This window comes from Budorcas taxicolor, chromosome 7 (genome assembly GCF_023091745.1).
Source record: "Budorcas taxicolor isolate Tak-1 chromosome 7, Takin1.1, whole genome shotgun sequence".
Taxonomy (NCBI): domain Eukaryota; kingdom Metazoa; phylum Chordata; class Mammalia; order Artiodactyla; family Bovidae; genus Budorcas; species Budorcas taxicolor.
Genome location: NC_068916.1, coordinates 52,016,868 through 52,044,695, shown reverse-complemented (window position 1 = coordinate 52,044,695; position 27,828 = coordinate 52,016,868). Strand labels below are relative to the sequence as shown.

The 27,828-nt window shown below is 45.6% G+C and overlaps 5 protein-coding genes across 6 annotated transcripts in view; all 5 read right to left on the bottom strand.

Annotated features, from left to right (window-relative positions):
- Positions 1 to 9,383, bottom strand: part of LOC128050922 (protocadherin gamma-C3) — a 96,804-nt gene extending 87,421 nt beyond the window's left edge. The window contains exon 1 of one of the 2 annotated variants that reach the window (XM_052643432.1): positions 6,906 to 9,383. In XM_052643432.1, coding sequence (XP_052499392.1) covers positions 6,906 to 9,323 — 2,418 coding nt within the window. In that variant the 5' untranslated portion in view covers positions 9,324 to 9,383. Of the gene's footprint in view, positions 1 to 3,413; positions 5,844 to 6,905 lie in introns of those variants that run through there. The other variant, XM_052643430.1, reaches the window with a different exon arrangement.
- A 2,064-nt stretch (positions 9,384 to 11,447) lies between these two features.
- On the bottom strand, positions 11,448 to 13,916 carry LOC128051041 (protocadherin gamma-A10). The gene has a single exon (XM_052643541.1). The coding sequence runs from the start codon at positions 13,914 to 13,916 to the stop codon at positions 11,448 to 11,450; it is 2,469 nt and encodes an 822-aa protein (XP_052499501.1).
- A 69-nt stretch (positions 13,917 to 13,985) lies between these two features.
- LOC128051040 (protocadherin gamma-B6-like) lies at positions 13,986 to 18,515 on the bottom strand. The gene is made up of 3 exons (XM_052643540.1): positions 16,076 to 18,515; positions 15,911 to 15,974; positions 13,986 to 14,136 (listed from the first exon to the last, which is right to left on the bottom strand). Exons 1-3 carry the CDS (start codon positions 18,513 to 18,515, stop codon positions 13,986 to 13,988), a joined length of 2,655 nt encoding a protein of 884 aa, XP_052499500.1.
- A 2,348-nt stretch (positions 18,516 to 20,863) lies between these two features.
- On the bottom strand, positions 20,864 to 23,314 carry LOC128051039 (protocadherin gamma-A9-like). Its single transcript, XM_052643539.1, has one exon. It carries the CDS (start codon positions 23,312 to 23,314, stop codon positions 20,864 to 20,866), a length of 2,451 nt encoding a protein of 816 aa, XP_052499499.1.
- A 2,027-nt stretch (positions 23,315 to 25,341) lies between these two features.
- On the bottom strand, positions 25,342 to 27,762 carry LOC128051038 (protocadherin gamma-B5). The gene has a single exon (XM_052643538.1). It carries the CDS (start codon positions 27,760 to 27,762, stop codon positions 25,342 to 25,344), a length of 2,421 nt encoding a protein of 806 aa, XP_052499498.1.
- Positions 27,763 to 27,828: the final 66 nt, after the last annotated feature.

Here is a 27,828-nt window from a genome sequence, read left to right as displayed (position 1 = left end):
AGTTTCGCCTTTCATCAGAGAAGAAGAGATCAGAGCTGTATAGGGCATTACTCAGGATAAGAATAGCCAATACCATAGTCTTCCTTGTTACTTATCAAAGAGATTTATGAAAAGAATTATGAAGTGTTTTACGCTTTCATCATAAAGATAATATAAAAGTGTACCCTAGTAGGTTACTATAGGAATTTAATGAAATGTGAGGGTTTTATTTTTATTCTTTTATTTAACTGTACCTTATGCTGCATCTCAATAGAACTTTACCTCTAATCAAAATAACCTTCTTAATCTCAAGTGTCAAAACCAGCCTTTCCATTTTGTTCTCTAAGATCTTGGTTGCCAACTCCTACTAGTTCAGGCTATGTTTTTTTAAAATATGGAACAACCTCTCTCTCCCAGCAAAAGCCTCATATTCTTTTTATTCAACTAGTTTCCATTCAATTAAAATGCTTTAAATCTTTTTCCTCAGTTTGGAATCTCATATGCATAAATTCTATCCTATGATGCTCAAAACACTCAACATTTTTCTTGACTTCAAGACAAATTTAGGCATCTGTTGCAGGACTTCCCTTTCCTTACAGCTGAAATTCTTTTTGCTCAAACATTAGATACTCAATTTAAAGTTAATTATAGTAAGGTCAGTTCTGAAATGAGAAGGGATATCTTAAAAGGAAAGGTAAATATGCAAGTAATCTGGGCCAAATATCTAGAAGTGCTGTGAGAGTGTTGAGCTGAATTGTTGACTATGGAGATGATTCCTGGGATCAATACCCTAGAAAAGTTTCCTTTCCTCCCTTAACTTTCCTAGGCATTGCTTCAGATAACACATTATTAGGTAACTATTAGGTTCAATAACAAGGTGGTTCTGAATGTAAGAATTGACTATGAAAAAAAGTGAAAGTGTTAATCATTCAGTTGTGTCTGGCTCTTTGTGACCCCACGGACTGTAGCCCGCCAGGGTCCTCTGTCCATGGAATTCTCCAGGCAAGAATATTGGAGTAGCCATTCCCTTCTCTAGAGGATCTTTCCCACTCAGGGATCAAACCCAGGTCTCCTTCATTGCGGGCAAATTCTTTACCATCTAAGCCATGATGGAAGCCCCAGTGACTGAGTGTACTAATATTTAATATAAAAATGAGTTTTATGAAACTAACACAATGTTGTTGGAGAAGGCAATGGCACCTCACTCCAATACTCTTGCCTGGAAAATCCCATGGCTGGAGGAGCCTGGTGGGCTACAGCCCATGGGGTCGCTAAGAGTCAGACACGACTTCACGACTTCACTTTCACTTTTCACTTTCATGCATTGGAGAAGGAAATGGCAACCCACTCCAGTGTTCTTGCCTGGAGAATTCCAGGGACGGGGGAGCCTCATGGGCTGCCGTCTATGGGGTGGCACAGAGTTGGACACGACTGAAGTGACTTAGCAGCAGGAGCAGCAGCAGCAGCAACACAATGCTGTAAATCAACTATACTTCAATTTTAAAATACTTGTCGGGACTTCCCTGGTAGCCCAGTGGCTAAGACTCTGCCCTCCCAATGCAGGGGGGCCTGGGTTCAATCCCTGGTTGGGGAACTAGATCCCACATACTGCAACTAAGACCTGGCACAGCCAAATAAATAAATCAAAATATTAAAAATCAGTCAGGAAAAAAACTCAAAAAAACTTAAAAAAAAAAAAAAAAGACTTGTTATTGCCAAGGGGGAGAAGGGGTAGAGGAAGGAAGGATTGGGAGTTTGGGATTAGCAGATGCAAACTATTATAAGGACGGATGGATAAACAACAAGGCCTACTGTATAGCACAAGGAACTATATTCAATATCCTGTGATAAACCACAATGAGAAAAAAGCATATGTATATAGGGAAAGTGAAAGTCGCTCAGTTGTGTCTGACTGTTTGAGACCCCATGTAGTATACAGTCCATGGAATTCTCTAGGCCAGAATACTGGAGCAGGTAGCCTTTCCCTTTTCCAGGGGATCTTCCCAACCCAGGGGTTGAATCCAGGTCTCCCGCATGGAGGGCAGATTCTTTACCAGCTGAGCCATAAGGGAAGTCCAAGAATGCTGGAGTGGGTAGCCTATCCCTTCTCTAGAGGATCTTCCTGACCCAGGAATCTAAATGGGGCCTTTGCAGGTGGATTCTTTATCAACTGAGCTATGAGGGAAGCCGTGTGTGTGTGTGTGTGTGTGTCTGTGTGTGTCTGTGTGTGTATATTCCATAGAATGGAATCAATTTTTCTATGCAGCACAAATTAACATTGTAAATCAACTATACTTCAATAAAATGCTTTAAAGTGAGTTTGCAAAAGAAATAAAGATGAGTCCAAGACTCCTAAGCATACTGAAAACAAACAAAAATATCCAGAGGAATACCAGCTAAATTAATCTCATGAAGTCTAAATACCCACTCCATCTCTTATATTCACAAAATAGTCCATGTGAATAAATCTAAAAAATGTAAACATGTTTAGCAGATTTGGCAATAACTTTTTGAGAAGCACTGGATCAAAAGTAAGTTATTTCTATAGGAGAATTTACTACATTAAAAAAATTATTCAACAACACATAGACCCTAAAGTACAAGTAAAAGAATAAAAGGAAATAATACCAGCTCTACAATTCAACTACTTCTTCAGAACGATCTAATGACTTCACTGTATAAACAGAAAAGATGTCTAGAACTTAAGGGGGAAAAATATGTTCTACATTTTCTCTCCCAAGAGAACCTCATATTTAAAAGGGAGTCATATGTCTTATTTTAATGAGGCAAAGAAATGAGATAAGGTTAAAATAATCGACAGAAGCTAAACATACTTCTAGTCACCAAAAGTCAAAAGAGAATTGTTTTGTGCTCAGAAAAAAAAAGCTGATGTATGCAAAAGTGTATATGTGTGAGTATGTGTGTATATGTATTATAGATGAAGAAAAAGAGCTAGAGTAAGTATGCTGTTAAATCAACATGAATATTAGAAGTAAAACAAATAATGGTAGAATATAATTATAAATCCGTGGAGGCAATACAAAGCTGAAATGAAATAAATAAAAATGTTTATGAATCATTAACTTGAACACAACAAGTTTACATTGATAGCCAAACACTGATGATAGAAAAATATTACTAAAATTCAATTTAAAACCAATGATAACAGAACTGGACCTCTGTAATTAAAACAAAGAAACAAAGAAACTGCCAGGACCAAAAGAAAAAAAAAGAAACTTTCACAAAACCTTTCTGGAAAATGATGATAACCTGATGAAAGGTAAAGTACAGAATTTCACATGCTTTGCTTTATACAAGAACATACACCCCTCCCAAACAGTTTATACAACAGGCTCAGGGAAAAAAAAAAAAAGGTAATCTTAAAAGACCTATGCACAGACATCAAAAATTGGAAGGCAGGAAATAAATCTCACCTGATTACCAGTAGGATCACATTTGCCTAAACCTGTAGCTGAATCTTCAGTTATCAAAAGAGGCTCGCTTTTCCCACAGCTCTCCTGGCTGATGAGCGTGTCCGCGTAGTTCGGCTGAGGGAAGATCACGTGACTCCCCCGAGAGTCCGCGGTGAGCGAGACCTCGTGCGAATAGGTCTGCAGGAAAGCCCGCACCCCGTCCACGCCCACAAACTGAGACGCCCGCACGCCAGCCAACCCGCTGCCGGAAGCCTGGAGCAGACGCGACATGTGCCAGCGCCGCAGTCTGAGCGCCAGTAGCACAATGACAAAGGCGAGGAAGACGCAGGAGACCGCGGCCACCGCCACCACCAGATAGAGTGTGAGGCCTGAGTCTTCGGGGGTGGCTGGAGACTCCAGGCTGCCTAGATCAGCCAGGACATCTGGGATGCTGTCAGCCACAGCCACGGTGAGCGTGACGGTGGCCGAGAGAGGGGGCTGGCCGTGGTCCTGGACGGCCACCACCAGGCTCTGCTTGAGCGCGTCTCTGTCCAGCAGGGCCCGCGTTGTGCGCACCTCGCCCGTGTGCAGCCCCACCGAGAAGAGCCCTGGCTCACTGGCCTTGAGCAGACGGTAGGACAGCCAGGCGTTCTGTCCCGAGTCTCTGTCCACTGCCACCACCTTGGTGACCAGGTAGCCGGGCTCTGCGGAGCGGGGTGCCAGCTCCACACCGGTGGAACCATCCGTGGGGAGGGCGGGGTACAGGATTTCGGGTACATTGTCATTCTGGTCCAGCACGAATATGCTCAGTGATACGTTGCTGCTGAGTGGTGGGTTCCCACTGTCATGCGCTGTCACCCACAACTGCAGTTCATGGAACTGTTCATAGTCGAAGGAACAAAGGGCATACAGAATGCCGGTGTCTGAGTTTATGGAGATGTAGGAGGACAGAGGTGCTCCCTGGAGGGTATCCTCTGCCAGAGAATAAGTGACCTGGGCATTCTCTTTGCTGTCCTGGTCAAGTGCAGTCACGGAGAAGAAGGAGGCCCCTCTGGGGTTGTTTTCCAGAATGTAGGCAGAATAAGAAGAGTCCGTAAAAGTGGGTGGGTTATCATTGTCATCTGCTACATTCAGTAAAATATGAGTTTCTGTAGACAAGGGTGGACTTCCCTGATCTGTTGCTGTCAGTGTTATATCGTAGCTCTGAACCTGCTCCCTGTCCAATGCTCTGTTTGTTATCAACTTGTAATAATTTCCGTAAGTCTTTTCTAGTTTAAAAGGCAGATTATTTGGAATGAAGCAGGAAACTTGACCATTTTCTCCAGAGTCTTGATCTTGCACATTTAGCAGAGCAATCACTGTACCGGGAGGAGAGTTTTCCAGCACCGAATTAGTAGAAGATGTGATAGTTATTTCTGGAGCATTATCATTCACATCCACAACTGTGACCAACATTTTAGCAGTGGTAGAGAGACCTCCACCATCTTGGGCTTGAATTTCCATCTCATATAATCTATATTTCTCAAAATCCAGAGAACCCTCTATTAAGACATCTCCAGATAGAGAATTCAACTGGAATATTTTAGAAGCTTTGCTTTCCACATTTCGGAATGAATACACTACTTGTCCGTTGATTCCCTCATCTGGGTCAGTTGCATTCACCGTGAGCACCCGAGTTCCAGAGTTGAGGTTCTCAGGAACGCTCACTTCATATGTAGATTGTGTAAATTTGGGGATATGATCATTTACATCGAGGACCACCACGCGAACCGGAACAGTGCCCTGGCGGATGGGATCTCCTCCATCTAAGGCTGTGAGGAGAAGGTGATGAGCAGCCTGTGTTTCCCGGTCCAGGCTCCTCTCCAGCACTAGCTCAGGATTCTTGGCCCCATCCGTTCTGCCTCGTACTTGCAAGGAAAAGTAACTGTTAGGATTGAGCTGGTAGCGCTGGAGGGAGTTCATTCCCACGTCTGGATCCCTAGCGTTAGGAAGAGGAAATCGCGATCCCAGAGTTGCGTGTTCACTGACTTTTATCTCTACTTCCTCCTCCTGGAAGCTAGGGGCGTTATCATTAATATCCATTATTTCCACTTCCACTCCGTAAATCTTCAGGGTATCTTCCACAAGTATCTCCATGTTTAAAAAACAGGAGGAAACCGCCTCACATAGCTCCTCCCGGTCTATCCTACCCGCGGTGATCAAGCTGCCACTTCGCGGATTTAGAGCGAAAAGCTGCGTCTTTCCTCTGGAGACAATGCGGACTCCGCGCTCCGCCAGTTCCCTGGGCTCCAGCCCCAGGTCCTTGGAAATATTGCCCACGAAGAAGCCTTTCTCTGTCTCTTCTGGCACCAAGTATCGGATCTGCCCGGCCCCCGACTCCCGCAGCGTCCCCAGGAAAATATACAGTAGGACCAGCCCTCTGCGATCCAGAAGCAGTTGCCGATTCGCCATGGCTTAGCCGATATTCCGCGGTTTCTTGAGCCTTTTGGTTCTGAATCAGCTTATGTATCTACGAAGTCCCTGGCCGACTACATCCAAAAATATATTAGAGAGCGAAGAGAAGTACTTTCAAGTTTCTAGCATCAGGATCTGTGAGTATCCACCTCACTCAGCTTTGTGAAGTAGAGGTAGCGGGGAGGGAGGGACTCTAGCTTGCAGCTTCCCGTTCCCTAATTGGTGAACAGCGGCGCCTGGAGCCCAATCTTATTATTGCAACGAGAAATAAAAACGCAACTATTGTTCCTGTTCGGAAGTTATTACACTCCCCTCTTTGAGAATCACAAGCATTTGTAAAGCATAAAATTGCAGACAATAAAGTTATGTGATATGATGTTAAAGGTTTACCAAGGGCACTTATGAAAAGAATAATTATTAAAAAGGCTTGCTAATCTTAAAAAAATTTTCAGACTACTGGAACTGAACACCTGCAAGTTAGATTTGATTCCCTTTGGTTTTTATGGACTGAAGGGAGCGGTATTTGTGGTTGTGTAACTAGCACGGTTCCAACAAAATCATCAGTTAGGATTATGACTATAATTCTTACCAATGTTTCTTTGTTGAGTAAGATAAACATTGGAGAGAATGTGGATCGCGTTAGAGTTGTCATTTAAAATACCACAACATCAATCTGTAACTGTAGTCCATATCCTTAATTAAAAGGTATTCTAGGGATTTCCCTTGTGGTCCAGTGGTTGAGACTCCATGCTTCCAGCGCAAAGAGGTGCAACTTCAATCCCTGGTCAGGGAACTAATATCCCACATGCCACCACCAAAAAACTATTCTATTTCATGAAAAATTGACCTAAGCCTTCTCTATATACTTTACCTTAAAATATATTTGAATAGTAGAGGGTTTGCAGCATGGTAAACTTTAGTCTTAACAGTAATACCTTTGAGTTTGAAACAGATTTGTTTTAGGAATTTTATCAAGAGATGGAATCTAAAATCTCAAAATAACAGTGCTATATTAGAATATATTGGCATACTGGAATATAAAAAGTATTAAGTACTTACCTGTTTAAAAGTGTTCTTATCTGCTTCAACACTAGGAGTTAAAATGCTATCCAATAGCACTGAAGAGTTATCTTTGTTGAGAATATCTTGTGTGGCAGGACAGTGTTTAACAGATGTGAGAAAATTAAGTTCTGGATTAGTTTGATTCCCAGGCACACATAAATTATAGGCATAGGGCAACGTTCCCTCACTGTAGTTATGAGGAATCTCAGGACCAGACTTAGAACAAAGAATAGACCCAAAGAAGCCCCTGGCGCTGGGGCTGGAAGAGCTTCGAAGGCGCACGGCGATGGACAGAATCACTGCCAGGAGGAAGAGGACCGAGATCAAGGCCAAGGCCACCACCAGGTAAAACTGCAGCTCGGCCTGGGGGTCAGGGGGCGCGGGCCGGTCACTGAGGTCCGGCAGCGCCTCCTGCAGGCTGTCGGCGAAAACCAGGAGCAGCGTGGCGGTGGCCGAGAGGGGCGGCTGTCCCCCATCGCGCACAGCGACCAGCAGGCGCTGGCGGGCCGCGTCCCTGTCGCCCAAGGCCCTCGCCGTGCGCACCTCGCCCGTGCGCAGCCCCACGCTGAACAGTCCGGGCTCGCTGGCCTGCAGCACGTGGTAGGACAGCCAGGCGTTGTGTCCAGAATCGGCGTCCACTGCCACCACCTTGGTGACCAGGTAGCCGGGCTGCGCGGCGCGCGGCACCGTGTCGAAGAGCGCCGAGCCGTCGGGCCCCAGCGCCGGGTACAGCACCCTGGGCGCGTTGTCGTTGCGGTCGCCAACCAGCACGCGCAGGCTCACGTTGGAGCTGAGCGCGGGCGAGCCGTGGTCGCGGGCCTGCAGCGTCAGCTCGAAGGCGCGCAGCCGCTCGTGGTCGAAGGCGCGCTGCGCGAACACCACGCCGCTCTGCGGGTTCACGGACACGTAGGACGACAGCGCGCGCGGCTGCAGGTCGCTGGCCACGATGGAGTAGGAGACGTGGCCGTTGGGCCCTAGGTCAGGGTCTGAGGCGCTGACCTGCGCGACGGAAGCGCCGGGTGGGTTGTTCTCTGCCACGTGGATCACATAGGAAGCCTGGTGGAAAACCGGAGCGTTGTCGTTGACATCGGTGATGCGTAGGGTAATGGTAGTGCTGGAGGAGAGGGGCGGCTTGCCCCGGTCAATGGCTGTGATAGTGACGTTGTATTCCGGAGTCCGTTCTCTGTCCAGGGCCCCATCTGTTACTAACTTGTAGTAATTATTAGAAGAAGAATGAATTTTAAACGGAATGTCTCTACTTAAATTACACGTGACTTCTCCATTTTCCTTGGAATCCTGGTCCCGTGTTTTGAAGAGAGCCACAACCATTCCTGGCGGGGAATCCTCCAAAATCTGATCTGAGAGAGAGGTGATGATTATTTCTGGGCTGTTGTCATTTTCGTCCAAAACCTCTATAATTACTTTACACCGTGTAGAGAGGGATCCTCTGTCCTTTGCTTCCACAACCATGGCGTATCGTCCTACATTTTCAAAATCCAAGGGTTGATGAGTTATGATGTTTCCTGTAGCAGAATCCAGAGAGAACACGTGCCGGGCTGTATCAGCCACACCAAGGAATGAGTAGGTGATCTCTGCATTGAAGCCTTCGTCTTGATCGGTAGCGCTTACCCTCAGCACGAAGGTGCCTGGGGGCACATCTTCCCGAAGGCTGACCTTGTACACATCTTGGCTGAACACAGGGGGATTATCGTTGGCATCCACCACCAGGACTAGGATCTGAGCTGTGCCGCTTTGCGGCGGATCCCCGCTGTCTAAGGCTGTCAACACCAAATGGTGAACGCTTTGGGTTTCTCGGTCCAGGGCTTTCTTCAATACCAGTTCTGGATATCTGCCCCCCTCAGGATTGTCTTTCACCACTAACGAGAAATACTCATTAGGACTTAGTTGGTATTTGCTCAGTGAATTCATACTAATATCGGGATCATCTGCAGGTTCAAGAATTGTTCCAGTCCCCGGGCTGACAGATTCACTGATTTCTAAGTATATTTCATCCTTATGGAATTGAGGAGCATGGTCATTAATATCTTCAACAACCACAATGATATGAAAAATATTTAAAGGATTTTCCACCACGGCTTCCAACTGCAATTCACATCTTCTCTCTTTGCATATCTGCTCACGGTCTATTCGGTCCTTCACAAGTAAGTCCCCGCTCTCCGCGTCTACGTTGAAGAGCAGCTTCTCCGCGCTAACTCGCAGCTTTCGAGCCGACACATCCAGGACACTGAGCCCTAAATCCCTGGCGAGATTCCCTACCACGGAGCCCTTGGCCAGCTCCTCGGGAATCGAGTAGCGGATCTGCTCGCAGAGCGCGGGGTAGAACAAAGGCAGCAGGAAGAGAAACAGTACCTGCCTCCGGTCAACCGGGCGTGTCTGCGTGCAGCTCCCTCCCATTGCGCGCTCTAGTTCTTGCTGGGTCCCAGTCTTTCTAGTTGGAGAAAGTGCACATGGCACACTGGTAAAGCATTTGGCCCAGGACAGGCGGAACCCCCAGTCTAGGGGCTGAGAATCCTTGTATGCTAGGGAGAATCTGCGCGGCCAGGAGCTCCAGTGTATAAGCGGGTTTCCTTCTCTCTGTGTCGGTGGCTGCGCAGGAAATCCCTGGCTAGAGGCTGAGGAATCCCGGGCTTCAGAGCTTGCCCTGCACTGGCCGACAGCGGCGCCCAGAGGCTTCGTGTGGAACCGCAGCTTACGTTTTCTGCTTTATTTCAGGAAGTCTTTTAAAGACAAGGTGATCGCAGCTAAAATATTTGAACCTTATTCCTCCGGTGATTCTGTTTTCTTCATGAAAATTTTTTTCACATGGTCAAAACTATTATATATTGGGTTGACCAAAAGTTGGTAACATCTTACGGGAACACCCGAACGAACTTTTTGGCTAAACCAATATTTTATATGTTAAAAATTTACATAGATTTTGAATAGGGTGAAATAGTTCTTTAAAAAATCTAAAAGGCACAGAAGAATGTAGAATGCAAAATAGGTCTCCTATTCCATCGCCTACTTCTATCCAGTTCTATCCAGAGGCAATCACAGTAGATCCTTTTAAGAGTAAGTTTCCACAAAGGAAAGTACTAAAGATAAGCATGAAAATTATTTTTGGTCTTCAATCTAGGCTTAATCTATCCCCCCATATTTAAGAACTAGAATGCAACCACTTTAATATTCATTACCATCATCTAAGGTGACCTATATTGCTTTTAAATAATCATATTTTAACATCATTGCTAACAATAGCTACCATGCCAAAAGAGTAGGGTTTTTTAAGCCTGTGTTTTTTCAAAATAACAGAATTATTTGAAATATATGCAGAATAATTTTGACTCTCATGGTCAGAAATTTAAAAGATTCAATTATTTGGAAGTTAAAAAATAAAAGTTATTAACTATAACTCCAAAGATAATAACTATGCTCTTTTTCCACAGACATATCCTTGAACAAAAGTTGAACAATATGGGGAAAAAATCATGGTCTCATAAACACTTTAAAACACATTAGGGCATGATTTGACCTTATGCTACCATATTAATTTAGAAGAATATTAATAATAAATTAATAGAATAGTAAGAGATCAAACCAAATACATCACTATCATCACTTTAAATGGACTCATCTGTAATTCCACTGACCATCTGTTTAGAATTCTGTGCACTTCTCTGCTTGATTCACTTCTCATGCAGAAATGACTTTAACTTTAAGCTTATTTTGACTGTAAATTTCAGAGTTTTCAGAGTTTCAGGTGGATCTTCCATTCTCTCTATAGTCACTGAAATGACTTTGGCATACATCTTTGCTCCTGTACTTGGGAACATGTACCAATCTATCTCCCTAAATTATGTATATATTTCAGCCTTAGAGACTGGAGAATTTAACAAAAAAGCACAGAGAAAGCAGAACCTCAAGTCTGCTTAACATAATACCTTTTATCGGTTCTCTAGAGTCCCTATAGAACAAGGAAAGTAAAATTAAAATGGTATATCTTCCACATGACAGTATGAAATGAGAATCACAGGCAAAATGGATGCTGCACTGTTACCAGGTATGATTATACTTCAAAAATTTAAGCACACGTTGTTATGAATTGTTAATGTAATATTACTGAAAATGGGTAGGATTTCCAGTAAGGCTAATGCATTTGTTTCTGACATTTACCTATTCTTACCAGGCCTGACTTCAAAACAAGAGGCAGGCTTGTCTAAGGATTTCAGCGTGTAGCCACCAGGAGAGCACACAAATTGAAAAGACATTTCTGTATGAAAGTCCTCTCTTAGGAATTGCCAAACAAAACTATAAAACACAAGACTCTGTGAAGCTAAGCGTAACAGCCTATGATAATAAACCTTCACTAGGACTAAGTGAATATTTACCAGAAAGTAAAAACATATCAGTCTTAATAACCATCAAGTTCCATTCCTCAATGTTTTAGCAAGAAGTGAATGCCATCGAAATGGAGGAAAAAGTGAAAAAAAAAAATAGGATTAGGATCCCACCATCATGCTGCAAACCTAAAGAGTAAAACTAATCATAATTCTTAAAGGTGAGAAAAGGAGCAAAAATAGAACTCACTGGCACCAAAGGGGTATCTTCTACAGGAAACTTCGAATCATCTAACAAAGACAGAGGATCTTTTTTCTCACAGCTCTCCTGGCTGATAAGTGTGTCCGCGTAGTTGGGTTGCGGAAAGATCACATGACTCCTCCGCGAGTCCGCGGTGAGAGAGACCTCGTGCGAATAGGTCTGCAGGAAAGCCCGCACCCCGTCCACGCCCACAAAGTGCGAGGCTGGTACGCCCAATCCGCCTCCGGAAGCCTGGAGCAGACGTGATTTGTGCCAGCCTCTCAGCTTGAGCGCCACCAGTACAATGACAAAGGCGAGGAAGACGCAGGAGACCGCGGCCACCGCCACCACCAGATACAGGGTGAGGTCTGAAGCATCAGAGGCCGGCGGGACCTCCAAGCTGCCCAGATCAGCAAGGACATCGGGGATGCTGTCGGCCACAGCCACTGTGAGCGTGACGGTGGCAGAGAGAGGGGGCTGGCCGTGGTCCTGGACCACCACCACCAGGCTCTGCTTGAGCGCGTCTCTGTCCAGCAGGGCCCGCGCTGTGCGCACCTCGCCCGTGTGCAGCCCCACCAAGAAGAGTCCTGGCTCGCTGGCCTTGAGCAGACGGTAGGACAGCCAGGCGTTCTGTCCTGAGTCTCTGTCCACTGCCACCACCTTGGTCACCAGGTATCCTGGCTCTGCAGAGCGGGGTGCCAGTTCCACGCCTGTGGAGCCATCGGTAGGGAGGGCAGGATACAGGATTTCTGGCGCATTGTCATTCTGGTCCAGCACGAATATGCTCAGTGATACGTTGGAGCTGAGTGGTGGGTCCCCACTGTCAGTGGCTATCACTTGCATCTTCAGATTACGGAACTGCTCATAGTCGAAGGATCGCAGTGCATATAGGACTCCTGTGTCAGAATTGATGGAGACATAGGAGGATAGTGGTGCCCCCTGGATAGTGTCTTCAGCCAGGGAGTAAATAACCTGGGCATTTTCTTTGCTGTCTGGGTCCAGTGCAGTCACTGAGAAGATGGAGGCCCCTCTGGGGTTGTTCTCTGGGATATAGGTAAAGTAGGAGATGTGAGAGAAGGTAGGTGGGTTGTCATTGATATCTGCCACTTGCAGGATGAAGTGAGTTTCTGTTGATAGGGGTGGACTTCCTCCATCTGTGGCTCTTAATGTGATATTGTAAGAGGATATCTGTTCCCTGTCAAGAACTTTGTGTGTCACCAATCTATAATAACTATCAATCGATTTTTCTAATTTAAATGGTAGATTCCCCAATATGGAACAGGTGACTTGTCCATTCTGCCCAGAGTCCAGATCATGCACATTTAAAAGAGCTATAACAGTCCCCAGAGGTGAATCTTCCATCAGGGGACTAAACAGAGATGTGATGGTTACTTCTGGACTGTTGTCATTTACATCTTCTATTGTAATCAATACTTTAGCAGTTGCAAGATATGCCCCTCCATCTTCAGCTTGTATTTCTATTTCATAGAAACCTGTTTCTTCGTAATCTAGATCTTCTGATAGCTTTATTTCCCCAGTATTTTTGTTTAGTTGGAATTTCAACAATTGTGTGTCAGGTAGTTTTCGGAATGAATATGTCACTTCTCCATTGGCACCTTCATCCCTGTCGGTGGCGGTGACTGTCAACAGCCGTGAGCCCACAGGCAAGTTCTCCGGAACACTCACTCGGTATTCAGGCAAACTGAAGACTGGTGCATTGTCATTTGTATCGAAAACAGTCACACTGATAAGGACAGTGCCAGATCGGAGAGGGTCTCCCCCGTCGACGGCAGTGAGAACCAGACGGTGCATTGCCTCTTCCTCGCGATCCAGGGCGTGCTCCAGCACCAGCTCAGGGGACTTAACGCCACTGACACGGCTTTGAACTGCCAGAGAGAAGTGCTTATTGGAGCTGAGCTGGTAGCTCTGTAGGGAGTTCACGCCCACATCAGGATCAACAGCTTCCGGGAGAGGAAAACGCATTCCTGGAGCGACGTTTTCATTAATTTTTACATCTAGATTTTCTGCTTGAAATTGTGGTGCATTATCATTGATATCAGTTACTTCTATTTCTACTCCGAAAAGTTTCACCCTGTCTTCCACAAGAATGTTAAAACTCACCAGACACCGCGCGCTCTGAGCGCAGAGCTCCTCCCGGTCTATCCTGTTTGCGGTGACCAAGCTGCCGCTTCGCGGGTTCAGAGCAAAGAGCTGCGTCCTACCTCTGGAAACGATGCGGACTCCTCGCTCCGCCAGCTCCCGGGGCTCCAGTCCCAAGTCTTTGGAGATGTTGCCCACAAAAGAGCCTTTCTCTAACTCCTCGGGAACCGAGTAGCGGATCTGCCGAGCTTCGGTCTCCCACGACAAACAGAGGAGAAGGCAGAGCTGGACCAGCGCGCTGAGGTAGGAGCGATTCCTTTGAGCGGCCATTGTTGTCTGGTGACGGGATTCTCGCTATGTCCTCACTGGGCACGCTGTGTTTTGGCTGGTTCCTTTTTCTTACTCTGGCTGCAGGAAGTCTCTGCGGCCTGCCCACCTTAAATTCTGAGGTGAGTTTCGCTGCAGCCCTGGAGCTGGTTTGCAGGAACCGTGGAGCTTTATGTAGCTGGAGCCCCGAGAATCCGGATTGAGCGCTGGCTGCCGTTCTCTCCTAGTAGGTGAACAGCGGCGCTCAGAGTCCTCAGAAGTTACTGCACCCATTTATGTATGCAATAGAAAAAAAGGGAACTCTATTTTTTGTTATATATTTTATTTTATTTTACATTTCTTCTTTGGTTTCTCCACTGATATCTGTAGTTTTCTTCTTGTTGTTTAGTCCCTAAGTCGCGTCCGACTCTTTTGCGACCCCATGGGCTGTAGCCCGCCAGGCTCCTCTGTCCATGGGATTTCCCAGGCAAGAATACTGGAGGTGGATTGCCATTACTCGGTGGAATAAAGTGGGACGAAAGTACTACAGAGTATTAAATAATGGTCGATTAAATTTATATTTGCAACACTTATTTTCCCAATAGAAATATATCCACTTTCAAAGGTAAGTAATGCTTCTTTTATTTCCTATGAGCGTCTAACTATATTCAGAAAAACCTTACAATTTTATTTGAAATTCTGATTTAAATGGTCCAACAGTGTTTAGTAGACATTCATATAGAGATTATTATGATAATCCCTTTTAATTCACTTAAGATTTTTAAATTTTATGTTGGTTAACTAATTATATTTGTTTAGCATTAAGGTTGTGTAAAAAGGCTTTCAAATTTTTCTAAAATAGTTTTATTGTGCCTCAATGAATTTTTTTGAAAATGTATTTTTATTATAGGTTATTAGAAGTTAACTTGACCCAAATGAGTTGAGCTGGTAGTCACAAACTAAAAAGGAACATGTCTCTATTGCAATGGGAAGAGAATACATACAAGTGCTATAAAACAATTTTAAAAACAGAGTTAGAAATAGTGATGTGGGTTTTTAAAGAAATAAGCATATCAAATGACCTGTTTTCACCAGGGTGTTGATGGCACTATAAATAATCTCTTTGCATTTTATATGAAAGTCCAAAATATACTGGCCCACACATCTTCAGATGTATATTCCCATCAATCCAGTAGTAGGTCTCTCCTCAAAGATGAGGAGTTTGGAGGTTCACTTCTTTCATACAGAGAGAACAGGTTCTTTAGAAACATTTATGTCACTATGCCCCCCCCCCCATTAAACTCTTTAAAGATTTTGTCTTGTCTTCAAAGATAATCAGAGTCAGAGATTGTGCACAGAGCACAATGGCATTTCATTTGCTTTCTGGGAAATTCCTTATCTTCAATGAAAAGGAAAAAAGATTTGGAAAGAATATAATTTGAGTACCAAGAAAAATATATATAAAATAAAAACCAGAAGGACCAAAAATTGAAGAGAGAAATTCCTCTAGGGTAGTTAGTATTAAGATTTGGGGCCCATAGCAACACTTGGCAATAGAATGAAAGTTTTGACTCCTCTGCCAGGAAAACTGCATACATCTGTAACTTTGCATGCAATTTCAGGGATTCATGGATCTGCTATGTCCCCTCAGATGCTTACAGTTTTATTTATATTTTTAAAATCTAATTTTATTTTGTTTTTGGCTGCACCATGCAGGATCTTAGTTCCCTGACTAAGGGTTGAAATCCCACCTTCTGTATTGGAAGCACAGAGTCTTAACCACTGGGCTGCCAGGGAAGTCCCAACAGTTTTTCAAAATGTTAAAATAAATGAAGATACTAGAATGCACATACAGAATTATCTGCAACACATGTTTCTTTGATATGAGTATCTGCTTTGATATTTAAGGAGTACCTGAATATTATTAAACTTCAAATTATTTATTTACTTGGTAAGAAGCCAAGACCACAGCCTGTTTTGCTAACTTAGGCTTGAAAAGATATCTCCAATTTAGTTACATCCTTTCTGAATTACAGAGCAACTTATGAACAAAATGAGTGTTGAAAGTGTAGTCAGTAAAAACTGAAAAGACAAGACAGTGATTAGTTATGGATTTTCTAAATATGATTCTAGATGTAAAAGTGAAATAGTATGCCCAAAATATGAAAAAAATAGAATATTACAGAAGAAAAAAATGAAACTTACCGGTGTTAGGGTCTCAGGATGTGTAGCCAAGTCATTCCCACTATGAAGTGGAATTAGGGCCCCAGGAGAATCACCACACACTATGTCTTGAGTGGGATGCAATGGCTCACTACATCTTAGAAAATTAAACTCTGTCTTTCCAGTATGGGCAACGCACAGATTGTACGAATAAGGTAAAGTTCCTTCACTGTAGTTGCGAGGAACCACCGGTCCAGACTTGACACAGAGACCAGGCTTAAAGCAGCCCCAAGCAGCAGGGCTGGAGGAGCGTCGCAGGTGCAGGGCGACAGCCAGAATCACAGCCAGGAGGAAGAGCACCGAGATCAAGGCCAAGGCCACCACCAGGTAAAACTGCAGTTCAGCCTGGGGGTCAGAGGGCACGGGCCGGTCACTGAGGTCCGGCAGCGCCTCCTGCAGGCTGTCGGCGAAAACCAGGAGCAGCGTGGCGGTGGCCGAGAGGGGCGGCTGTCCCCCATCGCGCACAGCGACCAGCAGGCGCTGGCGGGCCGCGTCCCTGTCGCCCAAGGCCCTCGCCGTGCGCACCTCGCCCGTGCGCAGCCCCACGCTGAACAGTCCGGGCTCGCTGGCCTGCAGCACGTGGTAGGACAGCCAGGCGTTGTGTCCAGAATCGGCGTCCACTGCCACCACCTTGGTGACCAGGTAGCCGGGCTGCGCTGCGCGGGGCACCGTGTCGAAGAGCGCCGAGCCGTCGGGCCCCAGCGCCGGGTACAGCACCCTGGGCGCGTTGTCGTTGCGGTCGCCCACCAGCACGCGCAGGCTCACGTTGGAGCTGAGCGCGGGCGAGCCGTGGTCGCGGGCCTGCAGCGTCAGCTCGAAGGCGCGCAGCCGCTCGTGGTCGAAGGCGCGCTGCGCGAACACCACGCCGCTCTGCGGGTTCACGGACACGTAGGACGACAGCACGCGCGGCTGCAGGTCGCTGGCCACGATGGAGTAGGAGACATGGCCATTGGGCCCTAGGTCAGGGTCGGAGGCGCTGACTTGCGCGATGGGAGCTCCGGGCGGGTTATTTTCTCCCACGTGAACGACGTAGGAGGCCTGGTGGAAAACCGGAGCGTTGTCGTTTATGTCCGTGATGTGTAGGGTAATGGTAGTGCTGGAGGAGAGAGGAGGCTTGCCCCGGTCGGTGGCTGTGATGGTGACGTTGTATTCCGGAGTCTGCTCTCGGTCTAGATCCCCATCTGTCACCAGCTTGTAGTAATTATTATTAGAAGAAGAAATCTTGAAAGGAACATCTCTTCCGACATGACAGGTGACTTCACCGTTTCTTCCAGAATCCCGGTCCCGTGTTTTGAAGAGGGCAACAACCATTCCTGGTAGAGAACCCTCCAAAATCTGATCAGAGAGAGAAGTAATGATTATTTCCGGGATGTTGTCGTTTTCGTCGAGGATATCTATGATTACTTTACATTGGGAAGAGAGACCACCTCCGTCCTTTGCTTCCACTTCCATGGTGTATCTTTCTATATCCTCAAAATCCAATGACTGGTTATTCTTAATCATGCCTGTTTTCTCATCCAATGAGAACTTGTGTCTTGTACTCTGAGCAGTGCTCCTGAAGTAGTAGTTTATTTCAGCATTGGCCCCCTCATCCTGGTCAGTGGCTGTCACCAGCAACACGGAGGACCCGGGGGGTAGATTTTCACTAACGCTAAGTCTATATTCATCTTGGCTGAACACCGGGGGGTTATCATTGGTGTCCTTGACAGAGATTTCTATTTGAGCGGTGGCACTTCGTGGAGGGTCCCCTCCATCCCAGGCAGTCAATATCAAGCTATGGGATCGCTGCTCTTCTCGGTCTAGGGGTTTCTCCAAGGATAATTCTGGGTATCTGCCACCGTCAGAATTAACTCTAACCATTAATGAGAAATAAGGGTTAGGATTTATCTGATAATCTTTAACTGAGTTCATGTTTATATCGGGGTCAGTGGCAGGGTCCAGGGATATTCGTGCACCTGCGGATACAGATTCAAAAATGTCTAAATGTATTTTCTTTTTATCGAATTGAGGAGCATGGTCATTAGTATCCTCAACAACCACAATGATATGAAAAATATTTAAAGGATTTTCCACCACGGCTTCCAACTGTAATTCACATCTTCTTCTCTCTTTGCATATCTCCTCACGGTCTATTCGGTCCTTTACAAGTAAGTCCCCGCTCTCCGCGTCTACGTTGAAGAGCGGCTTCTCCGCGCTAACTCGCAGCTTTCGAGCCGACACATCCAGGACACTGAGCCCTAAATCCCTGGCGAGATTCCCTACCACGGAGCCCTTGGCCAGCTCCTCGGGAATCGAGTAGCGGATCTGCTCGCAGAGCGCGGGGTAGAACAAAGGCAGCAGGAAGAGAAACAGTACCTGCCTCCGGTCAGCCGGGCGTGTCTGCGTGCAGCTCCCTCCCATTGCGCGCTTTAGTTCTCGGTGGGTCCCAATCTTTCCGAAAAGCCAAAGAAACTGCAGTTCATGGCATCACTAGAAGAACTTTCGGCCCAGGACAGGCGGATCTGGGAATCCGTTTGTGCTGGGCACAGAGTGCCCAGCCAGGAGCCTGGGTGTGTGAGCGGGTTTCCTTCTCTCTGTCGGTAGCTGCGCTGGAAATCCCAGCTTAGAGGCTCAGGAATCTCGGGTGTCAGCGCTAGCCCTGCACTGGCCGACAGCGGCGCCCAGAGGCCTCGTGTGGGATCGCAGTCTCACATTTTCGTCTTGAGACAATTTCTCTCCAGAATGTGTTGTTTTTCAGACGGTAGGTTGTGTCCAATTCTTTGCGACCCCATGGACTGTAGCCCGCCAGGATCTTCTATCCATGGTTTTTTTCCAAGCAAGAATACTGGAGTAGGTTGCCATTTCCTTCTCCGGGGAATCTTCCTGGACCAGGGATCGAATCGGTGTCTCCTGCATTGGCAGGCGGATTCTTTACGACTGAGCCACCAAGGAAGCCCAGAATATACATCTATCTAAAGATATATAGTTATGTAACTGCCCAAGTTTTAGTTTTAGTAAAGTATATAGGCAGTGTCTTTATACTTGAGTTTTTCAAGAAGTTTATTGTGGAAAATTTCAAACTTATAAAAGAAGTTAGGGAGCATTACTATTTAATCTTCATTTACCCCTCACCCAACTGCAAAGATGATCAATATGTACTATTCTTTACTACATATTCCATTACCTCATTGTTTTGAAGATATCCAAGATATTTTAATTAACTCTTCTTTAAAGACAAGACATTAATATGGGGAAGAATTTTATCCTTAAGCTTATTATATAAACTGTTTACCAATGCAAAAGTCCTGCCTGATTTAAGAAAACAAGAATTCAGCATTTTCCACAGTCTGCCCAATCATCCATCCAAAGAGCCTTGTGGACTGTTTTTAAAGACAAATCACCTTTTATGGCAGAGAATAGTAGTCACCTACCATGATATACAGTCTTCATAAATATTTCTGTTATTACTTTTTTCACATTAACACATATTTTAGTATTTATGTATAACAAGTACTAAAGGTTACTCCCCAAGACAGAAACTTTAAATGATAGTTTTCCTATTGCATGGTTAAAAATATGACCCTGAGCAATGCATTAGGTCTTTCCTACTTGTTTAGGAATAAAGAGCATTTGAAATAATTAAAACATCTGTATGATGGACAGACATATTTAGCCCTTATATTCAGCATGTTTAAAATAGAATTTTGAGTCAATTTCAAATATTGTTTTCAAAGTCTCCTACAATGTCATTTATTACTTGAAATCACATTGTGTTAAAAATCACATTACATAATAATAATTATTTTCTTTATATCTAAAAGCCAGTGACTATTCTTAGAACCTCCCTAGTAGTTGGTGAGAATATTTTCCTAAAGCATCTCCCATATCCAAATTTATTTCTAGCCTCAAAAGTTGTAGTGTTGAATCATAAGTAACAGTTGAAGAATAATTTTTATTTCCCATGTTTTGTCTTCTCATGGGGTCCAATCTATGAAACTGCTCTTCAGCAAATATAAACTATAGCAGAGTTTCAAACTATTAATAATTATAGTATTAAGAGGGTGAGAACCAATGGTATTAAAAATTTTCACCAAAATTAAATGTTTATTGTTTAAAAAGAGCATTTTTTCACCATTAAAATAAAACATACTGTACGAGGATATGGAAATAATCACTGAAGCTTGAATCATCCTCAGAAATGATCTCTAAATGCAAACAACTTCTACAAACATGTGACCTGAAACACATCACCTCTAAAGGGTGTTCCCTGGTCACAGAAACAGAAGAGAAGCACTGAATTTGAGCTTTCACTTAGTTCTCCAAATAGAATGTATTTCTTATTAACTTACCCTTACAAAAATAGCACCAGCTGTAGACATGTTTTTAGAGTAAGAATTTCACAATGCAGCCATTGCAGACAACAAAAATAATAAATTTCAGGAATAGAAACCTGTCCTAAGAATTAGTAGTGAACTGTGGTCACCACTCAAGCAACCTTAGCCAAAGTGCCATGCCCAGTGCCTGATGATGAGGGCTGTCCCAAGAGGGTTTCCACTGACTCTAGGTTAATTATTATGAAAAAGCAAAGATTGTTTCAACGATGTAATCAATGCCTCCTATATTGTTGTTCAGTCGCTAAGTCGCGTCTGACTCTTATAGGTGTTAGAGCACAAAATTAGGCTTAGTGAAAATTTAAATGTATGGTGAGAAATATGTTAATATCAACTTACCTTAAATGAAAGCACTTAAAGAGAAAACCAATTTTTTTTTTAAAGTAAAGAAAAAGTCGAACTCACTGGAACGAAAGGGGTGTCTTCTATAGGAAACCTGGAATCATCTGAAACGCACAAAGGCTCGCTTTTCTCACAGCTTTCCTGACTGATGAGCGTGTCCGCATAGTTTGGCTGCGGGAATATCACGTGACTCCTCCTTGAGTCCGCAGTGAGCGAGACCTCGTGCGAATAGGTCTGCAGGAAAGCCCGCACCCCGTCCACGCCCACAAACTGAGACGCCGGCACGCCAGCCAACCCGCTGCCGGAAGCCTGGAGCAGACGCGACATGTGCCAGTGCCTCAGCCTAAGCGCCAGTAGCACAATGACAAAGGCAAGGAAGACGCAGGAGACCGCGGCCACCGCCACCACCAGGTAGAGTGTGAGGCCGGAGTCCTCGGGGTTGGCAGGAGAGTCAAGGTTGCCTAGATCAGCCAGGACGTCGGGGATGCTGTCAGCCACAGCCACCGTGAACGTGACGGTGGCAGAGAGAGGGGGCTGGCCGTGGTCCTGGACTGCCACCACCAGGCTCTGCTTGATCGCGTCTCTGTCCAGCAGGGCCCGCGCCGTGCGCACCTCCCCGGTGTGCAGCCCCACAGAGAAGAGTCCTGGCTCGCTGGCCTTGAGCAGGCGGTAGGACAGCCAGGCGTTCTGTCCCGAGTCTCTGTCCACTGCCACCACCTTGGTGACCAGGTATCCTGGCTCTGCAGAGCGGGGTGCGAGTTCCACCCCCGTGGAGCCATCAGTGGGGAGGGCAGGATACAGGATTTCTGGCACGTTGTCGTTCTGGTCCAGCACAAATATGCTCAGTGATACGTTGCTGCTGAGTGGTGGGTCCCCACTGTCGCTTGCCCTCACCTGCATTTGAAGATCTCGAAACTGCTCATAGTCAAAGGAGCGCAGTGCGAATAGCACACCAGTGTCCGAGTTGATAGAAACATAGGAGGACAGAGGCTCCCCTTGGATGGTGTCTTCCTCTAGGGAGTAAATAACTCGAGCATTCTCATTGCTGTCTGGGTCATGGGCTGTCACAGAGAAGATGGAGGTGCCTCTAAGATTGTTCTCTGGGAGGTAGACAGAGTAGGAGGTTTGAGAGAAGGAGGGTGGATTGTCGTTGACGTCAACCACGTGCAGGATGATGTGAATTTCCGTGGACTGAGGCGGTGTTCCTCTATCTGTTGCAGTCACTGTGATATTATATTCAGAGGTTTTTTCTCGGTCAAGATTTTGGACTGTCAGCAATCTATAATAGTCTTCTACTGACTTTTCTAACTGAAAAGGTAGAATCTCCTCGATGGAACAGACAACTTGTCCATTCTTACCAGAGTCTCGGTCATGAGCATTGAAAAGAACGATTATTGTTCCTTGAGGAGCATCTTCCCTCACTGGACTAAATAACGATGTAATGGTCACTTCAGGCCTATTATCATTGACATCTTCTACTGAAATGAGTACTTTAGTCCGATCCTTCAATGCCCCACCATCTTCTGCCTGTATTTCCATGTCATAAAACGCACATTCTTCATAATCTAAACACTTCGCCGTTGATATTTCGCCAGTATTTTCATTCAGCTGGAATAACGGAGATTGTTTTTCACTAATTTTCCAGAATTTATAAGCCACTTCCCCGTTGGTTCCTTCATCCGGGTCGCTAGCGCTTACAGTAAGCAGCCGGGTCCCCGGGGGCACGTTCTCTGGGACTTTCACTCGGTAAATCGGTTGAGCAAAAACCGGGGCATTGTCGTTTGTATCCAACACTGTCACTCGGATGTGCACTGTGCTGGAGCGACGCGGTTCGCCTCCGTCCGTGGCGATGAGGACCAGGTAGTGAGCAGCCTCCTCCTCGCGGTCCAGGGCGCGCTCCAGCACCAGCTCTGGGCTTACAGTTCCGTCGTCTCCAGTTTGCACGTCCAGGGAGAAGTGGTTATTGGGGCTGAGCTGGTAGCTCTGCAGGGAATTCAAGCCCACATCCGGGTCCACAGCCTCTGGCAGTGGATAACGTGTTCCGGGCAGAGCGATTTCGTTAATTTTTACTTCCAGATTTTCGACCTGGAATTTCGGGTTATTATCGTTGATATCAGTGACTTCTATTTCTATTCCGTGAAGTTGCACCCTGTCTTCAACCAGGACTTTAAAGTTCACCAGACACCGCGCGCTCTGGGCGCAGAGCTGCTCCCGGTCTATCCTGCCCGCGGTGACCAAGCTGCCGCTTCGTGGATTTAGAGCAAACAGCTGCGTCCTACCTCTGGAGACGATGCGGACTCCCCGCTCTGCCAGCTCGCGGAGCTCCAGCCCCAGGTCCTTGGAGATATTCCCCACGATGTAGCCTTTTTCTGTCTCTTCAGGTACCGAGTAGCGGATCTGGCTCGCCCCCGTCTCCCACAGCCTCGCCAGGAAAAGGCAGAAAAGGAACAGTCTTCTGCGGTGCAGGCGATTCTTTGGAGCGGCCATTGTTGTTTCTCTAAAGGTTTTTCCCTCAGAATACTTCCTGTGAACGCTGATTCCTTAGATTCTGTTTTCCTCCTGCAAATTATGGCGATTTTTTTTTTCTCAGGAGAAACCCGTAGTGCCCCAAGTTCAGAGGCTGAGTTACTCTGCAGCCCCGGAGTCTGTTTGTGGGATCCGAGCGGCTTTGTGGAGTTGCAGACCCTAATACCGGACCGAAAGGGGACTGAGCTTTTCTTAGAGTTGGTGAACAGCGGCGCTCAGAGTCCTAAGCCGTTACTACACCCACTGAGATGCGAAATACTTTTGCTATAGATGAATGACAAAACACTACTCTCTCTTACTATTATGATTTTAGATTTCTCTGTGTCGTGCCTTTATATTTCAAAAGCAATGACCACTTGTGGATATTTTAGTTGGAAATGAAATGACATGAAATTTCTATTAAATGTCATTAATATCAGACAACCTTACTATCATTTTTTATAGCATTTTGCTCTTTCTAGATATGTAAATTATTCCAATTTCATTTTTTATAATGTTTCAACTGTTTTCTATAGGTTGTTATTTTCTGAAGTAATTAAAATGTGCAATCCTCTTTGGAAATATATCCATATTTTCTTATTTTATATGTACATTTATATTTACATAATTATATTGAATAAATATATAGATTACTCAATTTGAAGCTGTTTTATAAGACATACACTTTCATGGTGAGATTCCTGGAGTAAAATTTCCTTAAGATTTTGTTTGCAAAATTTAATTACATAATGGTACTAGATTTTCTCATCTAATATTGCTAAACTTTAAGTAGGTTGGGATTTTTAAAATTTACATAGTTATGGTTGTTAAACTTTTAAGCTATTTTGATTTTTAAAATATTTAGTTTTCTATGTGAATTCACAGTGCATGCACAGCCTACAGCATTTGGAAGATTCAAATAACATACACTGAAAAGTAAGTTTCCATTTCAGTTTTTTCACCAAGAAATTAGCAATATTAATATAATCTTAAACTTCTTATTATAAGGGTCATCTAAATTAGTAATTTGAGGGGAAAAGAAACACAAGATGTAGAACAAATTAAGTACCACAATAAGAAATTTCTTTCAGCAATTTGTAAAGAAATTATTTACTGAAGCAGTTCCTAACAGAAAACAAGCAAAAGACAGATGCTTATGTAATGGCATCTTTTATGTGCTTGAAATTAGTAGATTTTTGCCTTAAAAATAATTCAGAATTCTCCTTCCCTCCTACAGACAGAACGATGAGAAAACCTCTAGTCACCTAGTGTTTAGGGCTCCAAGTAATAAGACAAATACAGTGACTTTCCCCTTTCTGCTTCAAAAAGATAGGTCAGGTGTGAGAGCAAGTGATAGAGGGAGCAGCATTTCCTTTTCTCTTATCAAGTATCTCCTTCTGTTAACTATAAAGAAGAGGATTTTGCATTCAAGGAAATTTGAAGGAACTTAGATAATGACTTGGACTTTCTGATGAGTTCGCTGAGTCTCTCTCACACAGTACTTTTTTTTTAAATTTTAAGGACTTCAAAGACTCACAGATAGGTAGATTTAAGGAACTAGACATGAGGAATAAATATAAGCAAGAGATGTAAACTGTACCAGTGAAACTGGTGAAGGAAGATATCTAGTAGTAGCTTTTTTGCTTTAAAGAATGAATCGACTACCTACTTTAAATTTAATGTTTACTTATATATATCAAACATCTAAATATGTTAAATGAAGAATAAAAAAGCAATGGGTAAATTTCATTAGATTAGAAAAGAGATAAGAAATTGGCAGAAAGACTTTTGTTGTGAAGCATAGAGCATACTCTCTCAACTTGGTAAATCTTAACTGGGTAAGATACTATGTCACATACCTATTCTGAATTAACCATTCCCCTTGAAGGCTGGATATACAGCTTTAGGATGAGCTCTAATTATTCCTAAGCAACTCGTTAGACTTAAAAATGCAATATATTTTCATGTGAATAAAAAAAATTGCAAAGATGATGAAAAGGAGTAGACACTTAAATGGAACTCACCGCCATTAGAGTTTCGGGATGGGAAGTCGGCTCACTGGAATTACAGAGTGGAAATAAGGCCCCAGACGAATCACCACAAAGTATATCTTGTCCTGAACTCAACTGCTCACTACATTTTAGAAAATTAAACTCTGTCTTTCCAGTATGGGCAACGCACAGATTGTACGAATAAGGTAAAGTTCCTTCACTGTAGTTGCGAGGAACCACCGGTCCAGACTTGATACAGAGACCAGGCTTAAAGCAGCCCCAAGCAGCAGGGCTGGAGGAGCGTCGCAGGTGCAGGGCGACAGCTAGAATCACCGTCAAGAGGAAGAGCACCGAGATCAAGGCCAAGGCCACCACCAGGTAAAACTGCAGCTCGGCCTGGGGGTCAGGGGGCGCGGGCCGGTCACTGAGGTCCGGCAGCGCCTCCTGCAGGCTGTCGGCGAAAACCAGGAGCAGCGTGGCGGTGGCCGAGAGGGGCGGCTGTCCCCCATCGCGCACAGCGACCAGCAGGCGCTGGCGGGCCGCGTCCCTGTCGCCCAAGGCCCTCGCCGTGCGCACCTCGCCCGTGCGCAGCCCCACGCTGAACAGTCCGGGCTCGCTGGCCTGCAGCACGTGGTAGGACAGCCAGGCGTTGTGTCCAGAGTCTGCGTCCACTGCCACCACCTTGGTGACCAGGTAGCCGGGCTGCGCGGCGCGCGGCACCGTGTCGAAGAGCGCCGAGCCGTCGGGCCCCAGCGCCGGGTACAGCACCCTGGGCGCGTTGTCGTTGTGGTCGCCCACCAGCACGCGCAGGCTCACGTTGGAGCTGAGCGCGGGCGAGCCGTGGTCGCGGGCCTGCAGCGTCAGCTCGAAGGCGCGCAGCTGCTCGTGGTCGAAGGCGCGCTGCGCGAATACCACGCCGCTCTGCGGGTTCACGGACACGTAGGACGACAGCGCGCGTGGCTCCAGGTCGCTGGCCACGATGGAGTAGGAGACGTGGCCGTTGGGCCCTAGGTCGGGGTCAGAGGCCCTGACTTGCTCGATGGAAGCTCCAGGCGGGTTGTTTTCTGGTACGTGGACGACGTAGGAGGCCTGGTGGAAAACTGGAGCATTGTCGTTGACATCAGTAATATGCAAGGTAACACTTGTATGGGTGCAGAGAGGCGGCTTGCCCTTGTCAGTGGCTATGATGGTGACATTGTACTCCGGGATCTGCTCTCGGTCCAGGATCCCGGCTGTTACCAACTTGTATGAATTTTTGGAGGAAGAGATTATCTGAAAAGGTACTTTACCCTCTAATCGACAATTAACCTCCCCATTCTCCCCGGAATCTCTGTCATGTATTTTGATCAAAGCAATCAGAGTTCCCGGCACTGCGTTTTCCAGAATCATTTCGACTAGAGAATGGAATGTAATATCTGGTCTGTTGTCATTTTCATCTTGAATGCTAATTTCAACTGTACACTGTGCAACCAGTCCTCCGCCATCCCTCCCTTCCACCACAATGGAATATTCTTTGATTTCTTCGAAATCCAGTGTTTTTAGCGTTGTAATTTCCCCACTCTTTGAATTCAGACCGAAGACTTGCCCGGTCCTGTAGAAGGAATAAGCAATTTCTGAGTTGACGCCCTCGTCCTGATCGGTGGCTGACACCTGCAACACAGTGGTGCCTGGGGGCACGTTTTCTCCAAGGCTGACTCTGTACACGTCCTGGCTAAATACCGGGGGGTTATCATTGGCATCAGTGACCTGGATCTGGAGCTCAGTAGTGCCACTTAAGGGTGGATCGCCACCGTCTGAGGCAGTCAGGACTAAACGATGGTAACTCTGCTGTTCCCGGTCTAAGGGTTTCTCCAATACCAGTTCCGGGAATTTACTACCATCTTGTTTTTCCTTATTTATCAACGAGAAACTAGGGCTAAGAGAAAGTTTATAAGTCTGCAGAGAGTTTAAGCCAATGTCTGCATCTTCCGCGACTTCTAATATAAATCGCGTGCCTGGCGGCGTAGACTCACTTATTTGCAGCTCAAAGGAATTTTGCGAGAATTTTGGCCTGTGGTCATTGACATCCTCGATCTCTACATTCACGTGATAAAAGTTCAATGGATTTTCAGCAACAACCTCAAATTCCAGAGCACAAGCTGACTTCTTCCCGCATATCTGCTCCCGGTCTAGCCTGCTGCTCACAAGTAACTCCCCGCTCTCCGCGCTCACAGTGAAGTAAGGCTTCTCCGAACTGACGCGCAGTTTTCGAGTCGGTAACTCGTGGACACTGAGTCTCAGGTCCTTGGCGAGATTCCCCACCACCGAGCCCTCGGGCATCTCCTCAGGAATCCTGTAGTGGATTTGGTCAGAGAGCGCCAGGCAGAACAAAGACAGCAGGAACGGAAAGAGCACTGGCCGCCTCTCAGCCCAGCCGCTCTTCCCAGCGCAGCTCCCCATCCCTCTTGCTTCCACCACCACCCGCCCCACCCCTCCCGCCTTAGTTTGCTCACCGGCCTGGAGACG